Here is an 18560-nt window from a genome sequence, read left to right as displayed (position 1 = left end):
CTGATCAGTTTCTCTCATCTCTCCTGGCCAAGGCAGGGAAGAGCAGGTAGATGGAATTGTTATGATCCATTCACTTACAGCTCTTCGTCCTGAACGTAGCGCTACGTGGCAGGGCAAGTCCGGGCTTCCAGTGCTCGCTCCTTGTAGAGTGGTGTTGGGTCACCGCACAGTGCTGGTGTAGGAAGAGCGAAGGCCCCAGCTTGTCTGCACAGCTCTGAGGCTGAGAAATTCACTGCTCAGATCAAAGGGAGAAAACCAGGAGCTCTGCATAAGCCCAGGGACCCAGAGCAAACCCCCTGCCCCCACCACACACACACACACACACACACACACACACACACACACACACACACACACAATAAAAGACTTGATACCCATTTTTCTGCACAGGCTCTTGTAATACAAAGGACTTTATTTTTGAAGGAGAATTCATATAGCCATTGCCTGTACAGAGCCCACTTCTTAGTACTCTTTTCTTTCCACTTAAGAAATTAAAATACATGATTGGGATAATGCCAAAACAAGAATCACTGGTTCATCATCTAGGCTCCAAGTACACTTAATTGCTTGCCACTTTATCTGAATGCAAAGCAAGATTAAGTGTCTTTGCCTTCGTGGTACAGAGCTAAAGCCTGAACCGAGGTACTGGGAAGACAGCACAGCTTTCCTTCGAGGGGGAGAGGTATGCCCCCTGTCGTCCCGTCTTGTTGTGGGAAGACTAGCCCATGTTCTGCCGGTTGCCATAGCCCCTAGGATGGGTGTCCTTCCAGTCATCCCACTCCCGAGCTCGCTGGAGTGCTCCCTCATCATCCTCTTCCTCCTTTTGTTCTTGCTCTTCCTGTTGCTGAGCTGCTCTTCTGACCTCTTCCCAAGTAGAAAAATGAGAAAGCGGGCATGAGAAACTGAGGAAACTCAGCACCACTCTGCACACAATCACATAAAATGAGAACAAGGAATGGAGCTAGCTGCCCAGGCTAGGGCTAGCGGAAGTGGGGCAAGTGCTTATATACCTAACAGAGGACATGGTAAATAATAGTAAGAACAGATGCTCTAAGTGGTTTTAACAAGAAGGCTGAACCATAACAGTGGCCCCTCACAATGAATTCTATTTGGGAAAGAATTATTGCTAAAATGGCTAATACCACCCCACTCTGCCCTCCAAAAAGAAAAACCCACAAAAAACAAAAGACCAACCGACAAAACCCTAGCAAACGAAAAACACTAAAAGTAAAAAATATTTATGATTTTTTAAAAGATTATTTTATTTATTTGTTTAAAGATTTTATTTATTTTTAGAGAGAGGGGAAGAGAGGAAGAGGGACAGAAACATCCATGTGTGGTTGCCTCTCACGCGCCCCCAACTGAGGACCTGGCCCGTAACCTAGGCATGTGCCCTGACTGGGAATCAAACCAGTGACCTTTTGGTTTGCAGGCTGGCACTCAATCCACTGAGCCACACCAGCCAGGGCTATTTTATTTATTTTTAGAGAGAGGGGAAGGGAGGGAGAAAGAGAGGGGAAACATCGATGTGAGAGACAAGATCAATCGGTTGCCTCTGGCACGCGCCCGGACTGGGGACCTGGCCAGCAACCCAGGCATGTGCCCTGACTGGGAAGGGAACCAGTGGGCCTTTTGCTTTGCGGATGACACCCAACCGACTGAACCACACCAGTCAGGGTCAAAAATATTTATGATTTTATAATTTATGATATGCTAAGGAGCAGGGACTGCAGGTAACTTCCTGTCATACACCCATTTCCCATTGCAGTTATATAATTTTGTATATTTTTTTAAGAGAAAGAGAGAAACATCAATTTGGTGTTCCACTTATACTTTCATTGGTTGTCTCTTGTCTATGCCCTGACTGGGGATTGAACCCACAACCTTAGCGTATCAGGACAACGCTATAACCAACTGAGCTACCCAGACAGGTCTACAGTTACACAATTTTGTTTGTGTGTAAAATTGGAAATCACATGGCAGTTAAAGCTACCACAAAAGAATATCCGTGTTAGTCTGCACATACTTGGAACAGGGTCTGAGGTCCAAACGGTAGTTGTCGTGCGGTGTACACCCAAAACAAATTGAACCAACTGCTACCTCTCTCTTTTGCATTAGATTTTTCTCTTGTGATATGAAGGAGCATTTCCTGGTGACTCTGAGTTTGCTCGTGAGAACGTTTCACTACTGTGATAAAGAATGAAATGGGTGGGGATCCGATCTACCAAGTTAGGAGTCTTGTGTTTTCTTTTTATAAAAAAACTTTTACCATAAAATAAAGAATACTGGAAATTGCACACACATATTATATTCCCATCCCCTCTCTCTAGAAATAAATAAATAAAATCCTTTCAAAAAAAAAAGTCCTTGGTGGTGTGGCTCAGTGGATTGAGTGCCAGCCTGTTAACCAAAGGGTCGCCGGTTCAATTCCCAGTCAGGGCGCATATCCAGGTTGTAGGCTAGGTCCCCAGTTGGGGCACGTGTAGCAGGCAAGCAATGTTTCTCTCCCTCTCTCTCCCCCTTCCCCTCTCTCTAAAAATAAATAAATAAAATTTTTTTTAAAAATCTACATTATGTGAGCCCGGAGCATCCAGGCCTTACATACCCTACTCTCTCCCTGTTAGCCCTCGTTTAGTCTCAGTTCTACCCGTAAGTATATAGTTAATATACTTACAAATAAAGTATATAGTTAATATAGTATAAGGCCACCAGTCCTCATGGTAATGTCTGTCACCATTTTGGTTGTCCGAAGCTCATTCTCTAGCAAATTCCTCAGGAAGGGGTCATGGGAACAATAGTTCCCAAGTTCCTGCATATTGATAAATGTCTGTAACCTTCCTATTGCATTTAAGACATATTTTACCACATATATATCCTTGGCTCCCATTTCCCCCGCTGAGTATCTTAAATATCTGTTAGTACAGTTTTTGCCTGGCATAAATTGTTGGGGTCAGAAGGTTTGAGGGTGATCTCATTTCCTTTAGAAACCACCCGCTCTTTTTGCTAAAATGTCCACGGCATTTTTGCCTCTTCCTTCAAGTATAGTACTTTTGTTAGCCTTTGTTGTTCATTTGGGGTCAGAATTCTCAGGCGCACGGTATGATTTTTCAAATCAAATCTTTTTTGGTTTGCTGGTTTCTTTAGATTCAGGAAAGTTTCTTCAATATTAGTTTTTAGCCTTTTTTTGTTTTCCTTGCTTTGCTTTTCTTCTTCAGGTAATCCTGTTATCCATATGCCAAGCCCTCATTGCTTCCTTTAATATTTGTCACTTTTTTTGCAAATCTTTCTATTCTTATTTATTTTCATTTAGACAGTAGTTCCCATATTTTATCTTTTTATATTTTTATTGGGTTTTTTTCCCCCATTAACACTTATCCTCCTTATACCCTCTTCCACCCCTACCCAAATAAAATAAAATTTCCCAAATAAAATCTTTGGGGAAAAAAAAAGATCAAATGAGATAATATATGAGACAAGGAAACTGAGGCTCTGAGGGGCCAGATGATGTCCTATCGAGTGGTAGGAGCAATGGGTTACCCCAGCTCAGTCTGCGCCTTTTCTGCTAATACCATACTGCTTCCGCCTTTCTGATGACCGCCCTGTTCGCCGCCTTTCCCTCCCCAGGGCAGCTCCAAGTATCTGCTGTGATCTAATGCCCAAGCTGGGCACCAAGAATTTAGCAATTCAAAATTGCTGCCCTGCCCTGGCTGGTGTGGCTCAGTGGATTGAGCACGGGCCTGCGAACCAAAGCGTCACCGGTTCGATTCCCAGTCAAGGCACATGCCTGTGTTGTGGGCCGGGTCCCCAGTAGGGGGCGCATGAGAGGCAACCGCACATTGATGTTTCACTCTCCCTCTTTCTACCCCCCTTCCCCTCTCTCTAAAAAGAAATAAATAAAGTCTTTTAAAAAATAAAATTGCTGCCCTGAAGAAGTTCTAAGGACCACTCCTTTCTTGTAAGTGTGGACTGCCCTCCAGTTTGGTTGCTGCCTTCAGGTAGCTGTTGTCATAGTTTGTCCAGTTTGTAATTGTTAACTGTAGAAGGGGTTGACCTAATCCAACCTTCTGTGCCAATACCATAGCACACAGGTGGCAAACACAAGGCCCGCAGGCCGAATCTGGCCTCCACCTTGTTTTATCTGGCCCGGCACCTTGTTTCTTCCCAGCGGCAGCACCGAACTCTCGCTTAACTGTTCAGGAGTAGTTACATGTACACAGTCCTCAAGTTACATTCGGCCCTTTGAAGGCAACCACGAGGCTGATGCGGCCCCTGGTGAAAATGAGTTTGACACCCCTGGTGTAACAGAACTGCTCTCCGTGGATTTTTGGTTTTGCTGTCTAGCTGCTCCATCTGTTTTTCTGCCATGATATTTGGAGAGCTTCAAAAACCACACTTGTCCACTGCCCCCATCCTCCCAGAATCATCTGCTGTTTATTTTACTAATAAATGCAGTAAAATAGTAAAATACTGCCTAGATTGTTGGTGTTACTCAGAATCTCTGTCCAGATTACTTCCGCTCCTAAAGCACGGCAATACTTGGTCGGAGTTTAACTGCTGGGGAGTAAGCGCCCAGCAGTGGAACTATGTGCCTCCCAGCCCTTCGTACCTGAGACTGTCTTGGGTATTCCCTGATCTGGTAAAGCTCCCACCTTCCGATGCTGATCATACCAGTCATTCACTGTCATAGACGCCAGACTTGGATAACCAGCTCCAAATACTCTGCAAGAAATCACACAGTATTAAGAAAACAACATAAATAGCAGCATTAAAAAGCATCTTCTCTTCTGTGACAAAGCCTGGACCTGGTTCATCATCCCTCCCCTAACCAGCCAACTGCTGAGGAGCTGTGCGAACTCCTAGGAGCATCTGTAAAAAGAGGCATCCAGGAAGGGGCATGAAAGTCAAGAGTTTTCATGAGATGATAAAGAGCCCAGATCATCTCCCAATAAGCAATCCCCGAGGCGGATGCCCCACTGAGTAGTGTGGAGGCCGCGAAAGGGGTATTTGTAGTGGGTGGGTCTAAAAGGTATGCAGAGGAAGGAGACTCTCCTGCCACCCTATGGGACAGTGTCTCAAGAACTCAGATGACCCATATGTCCTTTGGAGAATTGTCACTGAAGGCCATGATGGGAAACGATTTTAAAAGGTACAATTCTCCATTTGATTCCTTTCTTCATTTGGTTTTTAATTACTCAACTAAGGGACTGATCATTTTCATTGGTTTCCTTTTGAGCCTCTTCTGAAACTCAGGCTTGTGAGACAGATGCCTGCTGAAGACAGAGAGAAAGTACTAGAAGAGATACTAACCCTTTGATGAAAGAACAGCCTCCCAGGTGAAGCCATGCCTGTTAACAATGCCCATTCTGTCTGTTACCATGCACTGTAAGGGAACCACAAAAGCAAGCGGCTTGCAAAGGCAACCCACTTTTCAGCACGACCTACTTGGCTTGGGCGGCATTCCGAGTGAGAATAAAGGGTTTCATTGGAGGCCTGGCCTGAGGAGTTGAGCCAGAAGCTGATGCCTAAAAAGGAAATTAACTATCAGAAGCGTATCTGCCTTTTGCCCAACCCGCTGTGCAGCCTCTTAAATCTTTGGGTGTTTAAAAAGCCCTGGATTCAAAAGTCACTTACTCCCTACATATCAGCCTCTGAGACCCACAGCAGCAGAACACTGATGATGGCGATTGCCTAGCTTTGCTGAGGAAACCTAAGTACCTTCCTGAGAGAAAGAGAAAGCTCTCCCCAGAATCATCTCACTGTAAGGGAAAGTTTACTTGGCTTTAAAATAGCCTCCCCACCCTTGCTGGTGTGGCTCAGTGGATTGAGCACCAGCCTGCGAACCGAAAGGTCGCTGGTTCGATTCCCAGTCAGGGCACATGCCTGGGTTGTGGGCCAGGTGCCCAGTCGGGGGTGTCTGACAGGCAACTGATCGATGTATGTCTCGTATGCTTCTCTCCCTCTCTTTCCCACTCCCTTCCCAACTCTCTAAAAGTAAATAAATAAAAATAAAACCTTTTAAAATGTTTAAAAAATAAAATGCCTTCCCCAAAGGAGACCATAGCCTTCTTCCATGTCCCATGTAAATCCCTTGAGCTGAATTTTAAGGCCCTTTCCTCAGCCCAGCTTTCAGTGCTGAAGTTCAATTATGACTGCTCTTCTCAACTGCCTTCCCATTGTAATTATGCTATTAACTGTCAAGAACCCCCTAGGACAGGGATATCAAACTCATTTTCACTGGGGGCCACATCAGCCTTGAGGTTGCCTTCAAAGGGCTGAATGTAACTTTAGAACTGTATACATGTAACTACTCCTTAACTGTTAAGGAGTTGAAATGACATTCAGCCCTTTGAAGGCAACCACGAGGCTGATATGGCCCTTGGTGAAAATGAGTTTGACACCCCTGCTCTAGGGTCCTTTAGAAATGGATGTTGCTAAATGCAAGGGGCAGGGGGAGAATGAGTGAATACTTTTCCGATGTAGCTGGACAGAAATGTTCCAAGGACCCCTGGCTGTCCGGGTGCAGAACAACACCAAGTCTGCTCAAAGAACTGGTGTTTGGTTGGTGCTCCATCACGCCCAGGACCAATCTCAATACTAAATGAGACAGCATGAAAAAAAACCCCCAACAACAACAAAGAGGGGTGCAGGGGAGGACCCAGAAGAGTCCAGCCTCTCCCTGTTGAAAAACCACACTAAGGCCCTGGCTGGTGTGGCTCAGCAGATTGAGTACTGGCCTGCAAACCAAAGGGTCGCCAGTTCGATTCCCAGTCAGGGCACATGCCTGGGTTGCAGGCCAGGTCCCCAGTAGGGGGTGTACGAGAGGCAACCGCAGATTGATGTTTCTCTCCTTCTCTTTCTCCCTCCCTTCCCCTTTCTCTAAAAATAAATAAAATCTTTTTTAAAAGAAACCACGCTAAGATATGCTCAAGGGGCCTCCTGGCTTCAGAACATTAATTGCTCTTTCTTTGATCCTTTAACAGGAGGAACTAGGTTGATGTCACCCTGAGGCAAAAGCTCCTGGGCTAATTAGTACAAATCAAATTAGGAGGAGGTTTCTCTGAGGACTTGAACACACGCCGGTGACCAGCCGATAAATTCAATTCGATTCACATTACATCACAACCAAAAACTAACTGGCAGCAGAGCCTAACCTTTGGAAGCAGCAGCTCCAACGCAGGGTTTGATCTTGTCAAAGGCAGCCGAAAAAGCTGCGGTCACCACGTTGTCTTGACCAGCGTGCCCCACACTGTGAGCACAGAAGGCCTGGCCATGTCCCACACTCGGGTGATGCAAAGGCAGGAGAGGGCATCACCGTGTTAAGGTTAAATTGTGATTCCTCCCCCAAACGAAACACATTCCGTGTCTTCCGTTTTATCATCTTCTCCTCTTCTCTCTCTCCTCCAGGTCTGCTTTTCTTCTCCAGCCCCATCCTAGTCCTCTTCCCCTTTGTTTGTTTATCCAAGTCTAGCAGATTTTAAAAGCCTATCGCCTTGTGCCTTCCTTCAGCAGCCAGGACTTCCCAATAGAGCCAAAGCCAACTTTTCCTTCAGAGAATTCTCCCGCCCCCATGGCATGTCACAAAATTACAAATGACTAACAGTGTGTTACAGGGTAGAGAGCACTGGGGGACGCTGCTGTCAACTAGAGAGAAAATGACCCCGGAGAACCTCCAGCCTGCTTCCAGTGATCTTTTTCTTAAAGATTTATTTATTTTTAGAGAGGGGAAGGGAAGGAGATAGAGAAACGTCAATGTGTGGTTGCCTCTCATGTGCCCCCTACCGGGGAGCTGGCCCACAACCCAGGCATGTGCCCTGACTGGGAATCGAACTGGTGACCCTTTGGTTCACAGGCTGGCACTCAGTGCACTGAGCCACACCAGCCAGGGCTGATTTCGCTGATCTTAATAAGGACAATGGTTTTATGGAGACTTAAAAGGATTTTGATTTGATTATTGTCCTACAGAACATTCAAATCTCTGACTTTTGAGCTATAAAGGCAGTCACCAGACTTACCTCCTTGGGGGTGTCTTTTTCCCTCAGGATCTTGATCTCCTGGTCAATGCTGTCAATCTCCTCTAAGCTGATGCTGATCCACCTCCGCAGGTGCAGGAGGTAATACTCACGAACATGCTCATCGTCTGCTTCCCCGCTCTCCACTGCAGCTTTCATTGCAGACAACCTATGCTCCATCTCCTTCTTCCGCTTATATCTGGGCCACGGAAAAGCATTACCCGTGAACTTAAAAATGAAGAGGCAGTCCTTCAAAAGAAGGTCACAATAACATCTTACCTTTGCAGGTGATCAGGCCAGTCAGCACGCCAGTTTCCACTCTGGCAAAAATATAGATTCTTTACCCCACAACTTGCCAGCAAGGCAGTTCTCACAAGGCTACGAGGCAAGGGAGGGATCGGCGGGGGCTGAGAAATACATCTGAAGCCAGAAAACCACAGCTGCACCCTGATCTGAACGACTCGTCCCATCGTCTTTATAGATGGAGCGCTGTCATAATTTGCTATCAACCTTTCCTAGCTTGGGTGCTTACTACCACACAATGTCCATTTCAGAATCCCAGCATCAGAGAATCATAGAATGTCAGGGGTCAATTACCTGCCATTGACACAGGAATTCCTTGTGAAACAGCCTAAAAAAATCCCCGATCATCTCTTCTTTTGTGCTGGGCAAAACATCCCCAGCTCTTCTGACACATCTTACTGTAATTTAAAGTGTCATAACCACTCTGCCTACCTTTTTCAGGATGCATCTATCATTCACTCCACAAATATTTACTGAACACCTATTGTACGACAAGCACTGTTCTCAGTGCCGGCGACACAGCTGTGTATACAAGAAGGGCCTTGCTCTCCCGAAGCTTTCATTGCAGTGGGAGACGATGGACAAAAGGAAACAAATAGATGAGGACTCAGGTGGTGATGAGTGTTACGAAGAAGCAAAAAATAAGGTCAAGTGGACAGAACGATGGTGCAAATGTAGGGCTGCTATCAGATACAAGGTGACCAGGCGACACCTCTCTGAAGAGGTGACATTCGAGCAAAGACTTTGAAGATATAGGGAAGCAAGCCATGCCAATGTCTAGAAGGGAATTGTTTTGTTTTCTTTTTAAAGGAGAAAATGAAGGTTTAATACATGCGCATGGGAATTTACATAAGCGTGTAAATTCCAAAGACGGTGAAGCAACACTGGGTAGATAAGACGTTTTTGGAGAAAGGAGAAAGGAAGGGGGTCAGGGTATTAGATTTCAGAAGTGAGAGTGGGCGATTCTGTGTAGTTGAAGAAGAGGGGAACACACACAGCAGGAAACCCCCCCTGGGTGACTCAGAAACCACGGGGGGTGGGGGTGGGGTCTAGCTAAAGGGCTCCTGCCCAAAGCCCTGCAATTTACCGAACTTCATTCAAATCAGGCAAAGGCTGCATCCTCGGACCTCCTTCCTGAAGCAGGTTGTCTGTCGGAATCTCTTGGGTGGGAAAGGCGGGCCAGGGTTGAGGGGGAGGCAGAAATCAAAGGTTCTGAGTCTTGTTTCTTAATCAACAGCTTAAAATCAGTATCCCCAAAAAGGAAGCTTCAGGGTGGCAAAGGAAATATGAAGGTCCCAGGTGGAAGAGGGCCTGGCCTGCCATGTTTGAGAAGCCATAAGGAGGCCAGTGTGGCTGGCAGGAAGGGAAGCACAATGACCGGACGTGAGGTCAGACAGATGGCCATGGCCGTAATTTGTAGACCCCTGCAGGGAAAAAGATCCAATACATCGAATGCCATGACATTTTGGAGTGCGGTGGAAAAGCCGCTGGAGGCTTTTGGATAGAACACATGACAGGAAGACAGTGACAGGGAAATTTGTTTATATGGGCCATTGGCTGGGTGTGTGGATTCTATACTACTGGGGCTGGCAGGCAAGGGGGAAGCAGGGAATCAATTAAGAGGACATTCCCACAATCCAGGTGACAGAGTGACTTGCGAGAGGAAGGTGGTGAGATCTGATGCATTTAAAATATAAAATAGACCCTGGCTGGTGTAGTTCAGTGGATTGAGTGACAGCCTGTGAACCAAAGGGTCCCTGGTTTGATTCCCAGTCAGGGCACATGCCTGGGCTGTGGGTCAGGTCCCCAGTAGGGGGCGTGTGAGAGGCAGTCAGACACTGATGTTTCTCTCCCTCTTTCTCTCTCCCTTCCCCTCTGTATAAAAATAAATAAAATCTTTTTAAAAAATCTCTGTAACTTCACCTTTCCTCCTTTCCTCTTGTCTGGATGGGGCAGCTAATGCTGTCTTTTGGTTTTGTTTTTTTTTAGAGGGAGGGAGAAAGAGAAGGAGAGAAACATTGATCGCTTGCCTCTGTGGTGCATGGAGACTGAACCTGCAACCCAGCCATGTGCTCCAACCAGGAATTGAACCAGCAACCTTCCACTTTGCAGGACACCACCCAACCAACTGAGCCACAGCCATCAGGGCACTAATGCTGTCTTTACCAGCCAAGGCAATGTGTTTACCATTCCAGTTTTGTGGTGACTCCTATCCCCACCCACAGTCTTCCAGATCTTGCTCCACCAGTTCCCCGCCCCGGTCATTAGCAGTTACAATTTTTCACTCTACAGGTCCCTTTCCCCTATCCTAGAAACACCTTCCCCCAACCATGTTCTACCCCTTTTTCTTCTATGCTATAGTGGAAACAGCACCCAAGCTGGGAATTTGAAGACTTCAGTTTAAATCCTACCCTGCACTTACTAGCTATGTTACTTGGACAAGTCCATTCTCAGAACCAATGTCCTCGTCTCTAACATGAGGATAATTGCTTCGTGGGGTTAAGAGGAGCCAATGGAACAACACACGGAAGAGCTTTGTGAGCAGCCAGGTAATACAAATACTGTCAGCTGATAAGAAAACTGAGGCTGGGGGGGCTCGATGATGTCCCACCCATGAAGCGGTAGAAACTGGACCAGTCTCCCCAGGTCTGTCTGACTCCTAAGTCCAGGCTTTTCCTGCCACGCCATATTGCTTCCATCTTTCTGAAGATCGCTCCCAGAGAAATCTCAAGTACCTACTGTAATTCAATTACTGGGCTGGGCACCAAGGATACAGTGCTACAGCTGGGATACTCAAGATGCAATTACTCATGGTCTGACCTTTAGGAATTTCAAGTCTAGAGAATAACTCACAGTTACTGTAAGTGCCATAAAGTTAAGTGCTGCACTATCTGGGAGGGGCAATAGGTAGGGAGAAGCTTCAAGGACATGAGTTTTGCTCTCTCTTCCCTGGGCTTCTACAAGTACTTCTACCTGAACCTTGTGGAGTCTCTTATCCCTGATTGCTCTTTTCTTTCTCCTCCTTCCCCCTGAACTTGCCCCCAAGGTTTTATCCTTGGCTTTTTTCTCTCTACACACTATCCCTTGGCAAACCACACAAACCCACTGTGCGCCTACATTTTCAGTGCCAGTCACAAAACTGTCTCACAAGTTTTAGTTATACAGTTCCACCTGTCTATGGAGGTGGACAGCCAGTTGTCCCTTTAGGAACTCAATTCAGTACATCTACAATTAGACTCATCACTCACCCTGTTCCTGGTCTTCTATTTCAGGGTGTCAAACTCATTTTCACCAGGGGCCACATCAGCCTTGTCGCTGCCTTCAAAGGACCGAATGTCATTTCAACTCCTTAACAGTTAAGGAGTAGTTACATGTATACAGTCCTGAAATTATTCCAGCCCTTTGAAGGCAACCGGAAGGCTGATGTGGCCCCAGGTGAAGATGAGTTTGACACCCCTGCTCTATTTCTTCTAAAAGAATGCAGGTGCAGTTAACCAACCAGACTTACACGTACTCCTCCAAGATGGGACGGAGAGTAGAAAAGATATGCGAAGAAACAGGCTTCGGGTGAGAGAGAGGTGTTTTATGTAGCATGGCCTCACTATGCAAAGTCGTGGGGTGAGGGAGGGAGGACTTACAAAAAGCAAATAAGGAATCTGAACAATTATTTTTCTACTTGTATTTTTCTACTTTGCAATGCTTCTTGCAGAAGTCATGTCTCTGAGAGCTATACCTTCATTTTCATTACTTCTTCCCAGTTGAAGTGCTACCAGAACATGTTAACTGCTCTGCCAGTCTCCTCCTTGTCCATATTCTATACACGTCACTTCCTCATGCAGACCTCCGAGCTTCTGCCAAACGGGACTGTTCTCCATTCCCTGTACATACCTCCAACTGCCTTGGGCTTTTTGCTCCTGTTGTTCCTCCTGCTTGTCAACAATAAATATTTCTTGAGCACCTTCCATGCGCCAGGCCCTGTGCTAGGCACGCCGCAGCGAACAAGAACACTGGCTCCTGCCCTCCTGGAGTGTACATTGTAGCAGGGGAGAAAGGCAAGGCCCCGAAAGACAGTTAAACGAAGGGCATTCCATGCAAAGAGAACATGCAAAAAGACTCTGTAGAAGGAGCTGGGTCTGTTCAAAGAGCTGAAAGAAGGCCACTGTGGCTGGAGTTAATGAGCGGGGGGGAGTGTGACACACGACGACATTGGAGACAGGCAGGCGCCAGGCCAGGCAGGGCCTTGTAGTTAGTGCTTTGGCTGTTTCAGGTGAGAGATGCTGGTGGCCTAGACCACAGTATGATGATGCAGATGGAGACAAACAGGACGTGAGATCCACGTTGTAGCTAGAACTGGCAGGCCTCGCTGCTGGATGGGATGTGGAGGTTCAGAAGGAAGGAACCGAAGCTAACTTCTCAGTTTCTGGCTTAAACAGGCAGATGGACGGTGGTAAACCTACTAAGATGGTGAAGAGCTGGGTGTGGGGGGATGTTTGTGGGTTAGAAAGCCAAAGGTTTGATTTAGGGCAGGTTAAGTTTGAACTGTCTGTGAAACCTCCATGTAGGGTGTTAGAAGTATGAGTCTGAAGGCCAGGGGAGGTCTGGGCTAGTGATGTCAATGTGAGAGCTATTAGCAAAAAGATCATGTTGATATCTTGTCTGTCAGGCATTTAAAAAACTGTTCAAAGATCAAGCTTTCTAGCCAAAGAAATGCCAATCAAAACAATGAGATACTTTTGTCCGCCCAATTGGATTTTCTAAGTGTTAACCAAGACCAGTGCAGTGGGACAGGCTCTGAGATTTGTTATTGTGGAAAGCAATGCTGGTACCATCAAGAGTCTTAAAATACTTAAAACCTCCGATCTGGTCACTGGTCCTTCCACAGTCTATCCTAAGGAAACAGTGACAGATGCAGTTGAAGATATTTGTTCATAAAATTACTCAGAATAGCAAAAACAAATAAAAAACCAAATCATAGTCTAAGTATTTGATAATAAAAGATTAGTTTAGCCCTAGCTGGTGTGGCTCAGTGGACTGAGTGCCGGCCTGCGAACCAAAGGGTCGCCGGTTCGATTCCTAGTCAGGGCACATGCCTGGGTTGCGGGCCAGGTCCCTGGTAGGGGGCACACAAGAGACAACCACACACTGATGTTTCTCTCCCTCTCTTTCTCCCTCCCTTCCCCTCTCTAAAAATAAATAAAAAACATATTTCTTTAAAAAAGATTAGTTTATAATTACTTATGGTATAACTATGGGATGAAATATTATGTAACTGTTAAAATACCATGGTTTCAAGAGACACAGGGAAATGCTCACAATATGTTAGGTTAAAAAGAAGATAAAAAACTATTTACAGTGTTATTCCAAATTTATTAACTAAAATAACTACATATCTGGAAGGAAATACATCAGAAAGTTAACAAAGAGATCATCTCTGAGTGCTAGGATTAAGGCTTATTTTAATTTAAAAAACATTTTTCTGTTTTTCCAACTTTCTACAATGAGTATTACTCGTACATTCAGGAAAATCTGTAATCTCTATTTCTAACCGTTCTTCAAGGCTCATCTCAAATGCTGTTGCCTTCTGAAACCTCCCGCATCGCTCCAACCAGATGTGATTGCTCCCTGGTTTTTCTCCACAACACTGTCTGTTATCTCTATGGTACATGCCGTCTTTTTTTTTTTGGTGGGGGGGGAGATATATTATAATTATTTGGATACCAAACTGTTTAAATGACCTTTTTTATGCCAGTGGGCTGCCCTCACCTTCTTACAAAGGACATGATGCTGAATTCCACTTTCTGCAAGTCTATCCCATTTCCTCAAAAATCCTCCGCTCTCACTCACTAGTCCCTAACCACGCTTCATTATTCTTTACAGCCCTCCCAACCTGAAATTACATTATTATTTAGCAGCTGTCTTCTTCCTCGCCAAAACACAAGCTCCATGAGGGCACAGACCTTGTCTGGGTCTCCGTGACCTAGAACAGTCACTGGCACACAGGAAAGGCTCAATAAATATTTGTCAAATGAATGAACCCACTTTCAGCTCTCCGTCAGGTCTCTCCTGAGTTTCATGCCACCAAATCCCTCTACCTGGATGTCTCCTAAGCACCTTAAAGGCAACGTGTCTCAATACCAAATTCACTCTCCCCCTATCCCCTCATCTATTCTTCCTCATCTAGTTCCCATCTTAATGAGGTCCTCAGCCATCCACCTGAGTCAGGAGCACGGCCATCTTCCGAGCTGCTTCCTTCTACCCCACTGCCCTCGACCAAGTGCTCATCGAGTTTTCTACAGACTGAACCCTCCTAAGTGAGTATCCCTCCCACGCCTTCTGCCATCGCACTGCCGCAGTGGGGCCTCATCACCTGTGGACTAACGGCAACGGATCTGCCCCCTTGCACTGGTGCCCGACTGCTCCTGGAGTGTGCTAGTGAAAATGCAAATATGGCCGTGTTACTGAAAAAGAAAAGAAGAGAAGAGAGAAAAGGAAGGAAGGAAGAGAGGAGGGAGGAAGGAAGGGGGGGAGGGAGGGAAGGGGGGGAGGGAGGGAGGAAGGAAGGGGGGAGGGAGGGAGGAAGGAAGGAAGGGGGGAGGGAGGAAGGGGGAGGGAGGGAGGAAGAGGGGAGGGAGGAAGGAAGGGGGGAGGGAGGGGAAGGGAGGAAGGAAGGGGGGAGGGAGGGGAAGGGGGGGAGGGGGGAGGGGGAGGGAGGGAGGGAGGAAGGAAGGAAAGGAAAGGAACAAAGAAAGAAAAAAATCCAGTGCATCCAAATCACCAAGCAAAGTCTAAGCTCTTTAACATGGACTAACATGTAACATTTTAACATGTTACTTACGTGAATGTTACATTAACATAAGTTCCATTTACAGAATATTTACTCCGCGCCAGATACTGTGCCAGCAGTGTTGTGGGCTTCATCTTATTTATGCTTCTGAACCCGGGGAGATAGGGATCATTATTACTCAGATTTCAGATAGGAGAAAACCTGAGGCTCAGATAGGTTAAATGAGTTACCCGAAGTCCAATGGCTTATTAAGTAAAGCTGGGTCTCCAACCCAGGTCTCTGTCTGTGTACTCAGCTACAAAGATGTAACAGCTGCCTTCAAGCGCTTTTTATGTAGGAGAAAGGACCTGCTGTTATCTGACTTTACAACTGGGGAAATTAAGGCACCGACAGATTAAGCAGCTTACCCAAAGTCAGGGTGATTGAATGATGGAACTGGGATTCAAACCCTTTCCCCACATTCTTAGCAATGAGGTTGTTCCTTCACCTTCCTCCACACCCCAAGTGCTCCTAGATCTGAACGCTACAAACATTCTTCAGCATCGTTCCTTCCCTCTCCACTACCCCCTTCATATTCTAACATCACCTAATTGCTTATGGTTATTCCCCACCCCCACGCCAGCACAGCTCTGTAATGTCCCTGCAGCTTACTAAGGCTAGCTCTGCTGCCTAGTGCCCTCCTTTCCTCTTCCTCCAGCTAATATTCCTACTCATCCTCAAACAACTTATCCCAGGAGTCACCTCTTCCAGGGAGTCTGCTTTTCTCTCCTGCTCCCTCTTTGGCTCGGTGCCCCTCCTGTCCGCTGTCACAGTACCCTGTACATCTTTCTATCACATGATTTTGTGCTGACACTGTTTCGATGCCTCTTTTCCTCACCTAACTGTATGCTTCTCTGAGGTGTAGATGACCCACAGTCACAGAAAGGCTCATACTCAGTTTGTGTCCCCGGTGTCTACCATAGTTCCCAGACACTGTAAGCACTCTTTAAATGCTTTTAAAAAACTAAACTGAGGCTCTGGCTGATGTGGCTCAGTGGACTGAGCGCCGGCCTGCGAAACAAAGGGTCGCTGGTTCAATTCCCAGTTAGGGCCCATGCCTGGGTTGTGGGTCAGGTGCCCCGGTGCAGGGCGTGCGAGACAACCAGACATTGATGATGTTTGTCTCCCTCTTTCTCTCTCCCTTCTCCTCTGCGAAAAAATAAATAAATAAAATCTTAAAAAAATAAAAACTAAACTGACAGCAGAGCAAGCAACTTGTTCAAGGCACACGATGAAGCTGCGCCGGGACTAAGATTAGTTCGGGATGTTATACCCCTGATCCAGCACTGTTGAACAGAGCCTGTCAATCCGTGGAACCTAAAGGGATGACAGCTACAAGATACTGTGCCCTTCAAAGACATCTGCCCCACTGTACCGTATGAATATTGCTATGCTGTGCCGCGGGAGAGACTGGGAGGCACTCTACTAAACTACACTGTTGCTGTGAGCAACCGTGAGGATCTAATGCTTAGATATGATCATCTCAACAAAGGCAGAGCGTTCTTGAAAAACTCAGTAGAGTTTGCTCATGGGCTATGCCCAATGAAAACCAAAACAGTAACATACACCATTGTCCACCCCCCCTAAAAAAAAAATGCACCCCTCCCCCAAGAGGACTGCCATAGGGCAGTTTTCAAATTACAGCTATTGACCCACCTCTCTATTTTAGCCTGTCTTTGAGATGCCATAGCAACGAGGTTAGGATGGGCCATGGAAGAACTAGGTGTGTTACTTTCAGCAGAGTTGTTCTTGGTTTTAGGCAACTCAAACTCTGCCACGTGATAGTGTTGGCACTGAGTTAAGTAGATTAAAAAGTGTTCTCGAGCCCACTGCAAATCATCTAGCCGCTTGCTGGGGTTGACTTGTTTCAGAGCGAACGCTCCTTGAAGTGCTGGCACCATCAGGTACTTCAGGTCGGAGGAAGCAATCTCTTCCAAGTCTTCATTATGGCTGGAAAGAGCAAAGAGGAGGCTGTGAAGCCTGGTTGGTCATTCAAATGGTGGCCCTTGCTTCCTGGAGGAGGGGAGGGTTGGGGTGGGAATGAGGCAAAGGGAGGAGACAAGGGGAACAGCGGCCGGTTTTCTTCAATGAAAAGTGGCTGAGCGGTCACACCCAATGCCTCTGCAAACAGCCCAAGCTTGTAACAGAGTCGTGGGATATTGACTATTCGGGAGAGGTGGAGAATGTAAACAATGCACACGAGATCACAGTGGGAGGTAGGCACGAAAGGTCGCTAGTCTTAAAGGTCTCCCTCCACCCTGGCTCAATGGCTCCACCCTTGGTAACCAGGATTACGGTACCTTCATTGTCAGCGATTGCCCGCTCCCGATACCTGAACAAGTCAAGCTGCAATAACATCTCGGCCGACTGCTTCAGGAGGTGCAGTCCTCTCAACACCTTCTCTTGCACTACCCGGGAACCGCTGGGTTCCGCCGCTACTTCCACTTCGTCCAGAAGCCGCTGGCAGGTATCGAACAGCTCGGGGAGGCGCGGCGGCTGTAACTCTTCTTCTTCGGCGGCTGCCATCTTGCGGGAGGGAAGAAGCAGGAAGACCTCACTTCCGGGGTTAAAGGCAACCTTGGGGAAGCGCTCTGCGAGGACCTACGAAACCGGAAGGGGCCCTACCTCGGCCGTCGCCCTTTGTTCCCGGAGCGCCCAAGGTCCGCCGGAAGCAGCTGTTTCACGGCTCTGGCAACCGTTTCCATTGACTCGGTTGGAAATCGATATCAACTCGGTTTTGATTTCCTAGCGAGCTGCCCCTTACTAGGGGAGCTGGACCCTCGGCGCTGTTTTACGGCCAGCTCCTCGTCGCCGAAGCGGCACTGGGGAGCTCCGTGGCTGGGGCGGGGCGGGGCGGAATGGAATACCGAGCGAGCCCCGGCGCGCTTCCGGAACCGGCCCGCCGCGCGCCTCTCCCCGCTAGGCGCTAGCCAGGCTCGGGGCGGCGGTAGCCGGGACTCCAGCCGCCGCGCTGCACCCTGGGCCCGCAGGTCTGGGCGCGCGAGTGCGAAGTGCAAGTAGCGCCCCCTTCTGGCTTGTATCCAGCCACAGCTGGAGCTCTGAGATCCTCCCATCCAGTCCTTTCCCATCACTTCCCCTTCACGTCACCCTCCTCCACACACACTTCCTTTCAAGTTTTCCTTGTCCCACCTCCCAGCCAAGTCAGAGTTCTGTGCATATCTCTCAACACCTACAACATTGTATTACCGCTAGTGATTGACATATCTAGCGCCCTTACCAGAATGAGTCTAATTTTTGCACCCCTCTGGATAACTTAGTGGCATTATGTGAATAGAAAAATAAGTGATCGGTTTGGAAAAGAGCCCAATTGTGCAGAACTAGCACTGTTCGTTACGTAGCCATTAGCCACGTGGGGCTATTGAGCACTTGAATGTGGCTATTTTGATTTGAGATGTGCTGTAAAT

The 18560-nt window shown here is 47.1% G+C and overlaps 1 protein-coding gene across 2 annotated transcripts; it reads right to left on the bottom strand.

The window, feature by feature from the left end:
• Nucleotides 1-394: 394 nt before the first annotated feature.
• Nucleotides 395-18261, bottom strand: IGBP1 (immunoglobulin binding protein 1). Of its 2 annotated transcripts, XM_045191267.3 has the most exons (7): nt 17761-18261; nt 17468-17661; nt 16792-17085; nt 8013-8208; nt 5443-5522; nt 4607-4719; nt 395-864 (listed from the first exon to the last, which is right to left on the bottom strand). In XM_045191267.3, exons 2-7 carry the CDS (start codon nt 17659-17661, stop codon nt 719-721), a joined length of 1023 nt encoding a protein of 340 aa, XP_045047202.2. In that variant the 5' UTR covers nt 17761-18261; the 3' UTR covers nt 395-718. The 2 variants fall into 2 exon arrangements, with proteins under 2 accessions (XP_045047202.2, XP_024411081.2); XM_024555313.4 differs by lacking the exon at nt 17761-18261 and having other exon boundaries at nt 17468-17716.
• Nucleotides 18262-18560: the final 299 nt, after the last annotated feature.

This window comes from Desmodus rotundus, chromosome X (genome assembly GCF_022682495.2).
Source record: "Desmodus rotundus isolate HL8 chromosome X, HLdesRot8A.1, whole genome shotgun sequence".
Taxonomy (NCBI): Eukaryota; Metazoa; Chordata; class Mammalia; order Chiroptera; family Phyllostomidae; genus Desmodus; species Desmodus rotundus.
Note: the sequence above shows the minus strand (reverse complement) of the source record. Positions and strands in the feature narration are given on the sequence as shown.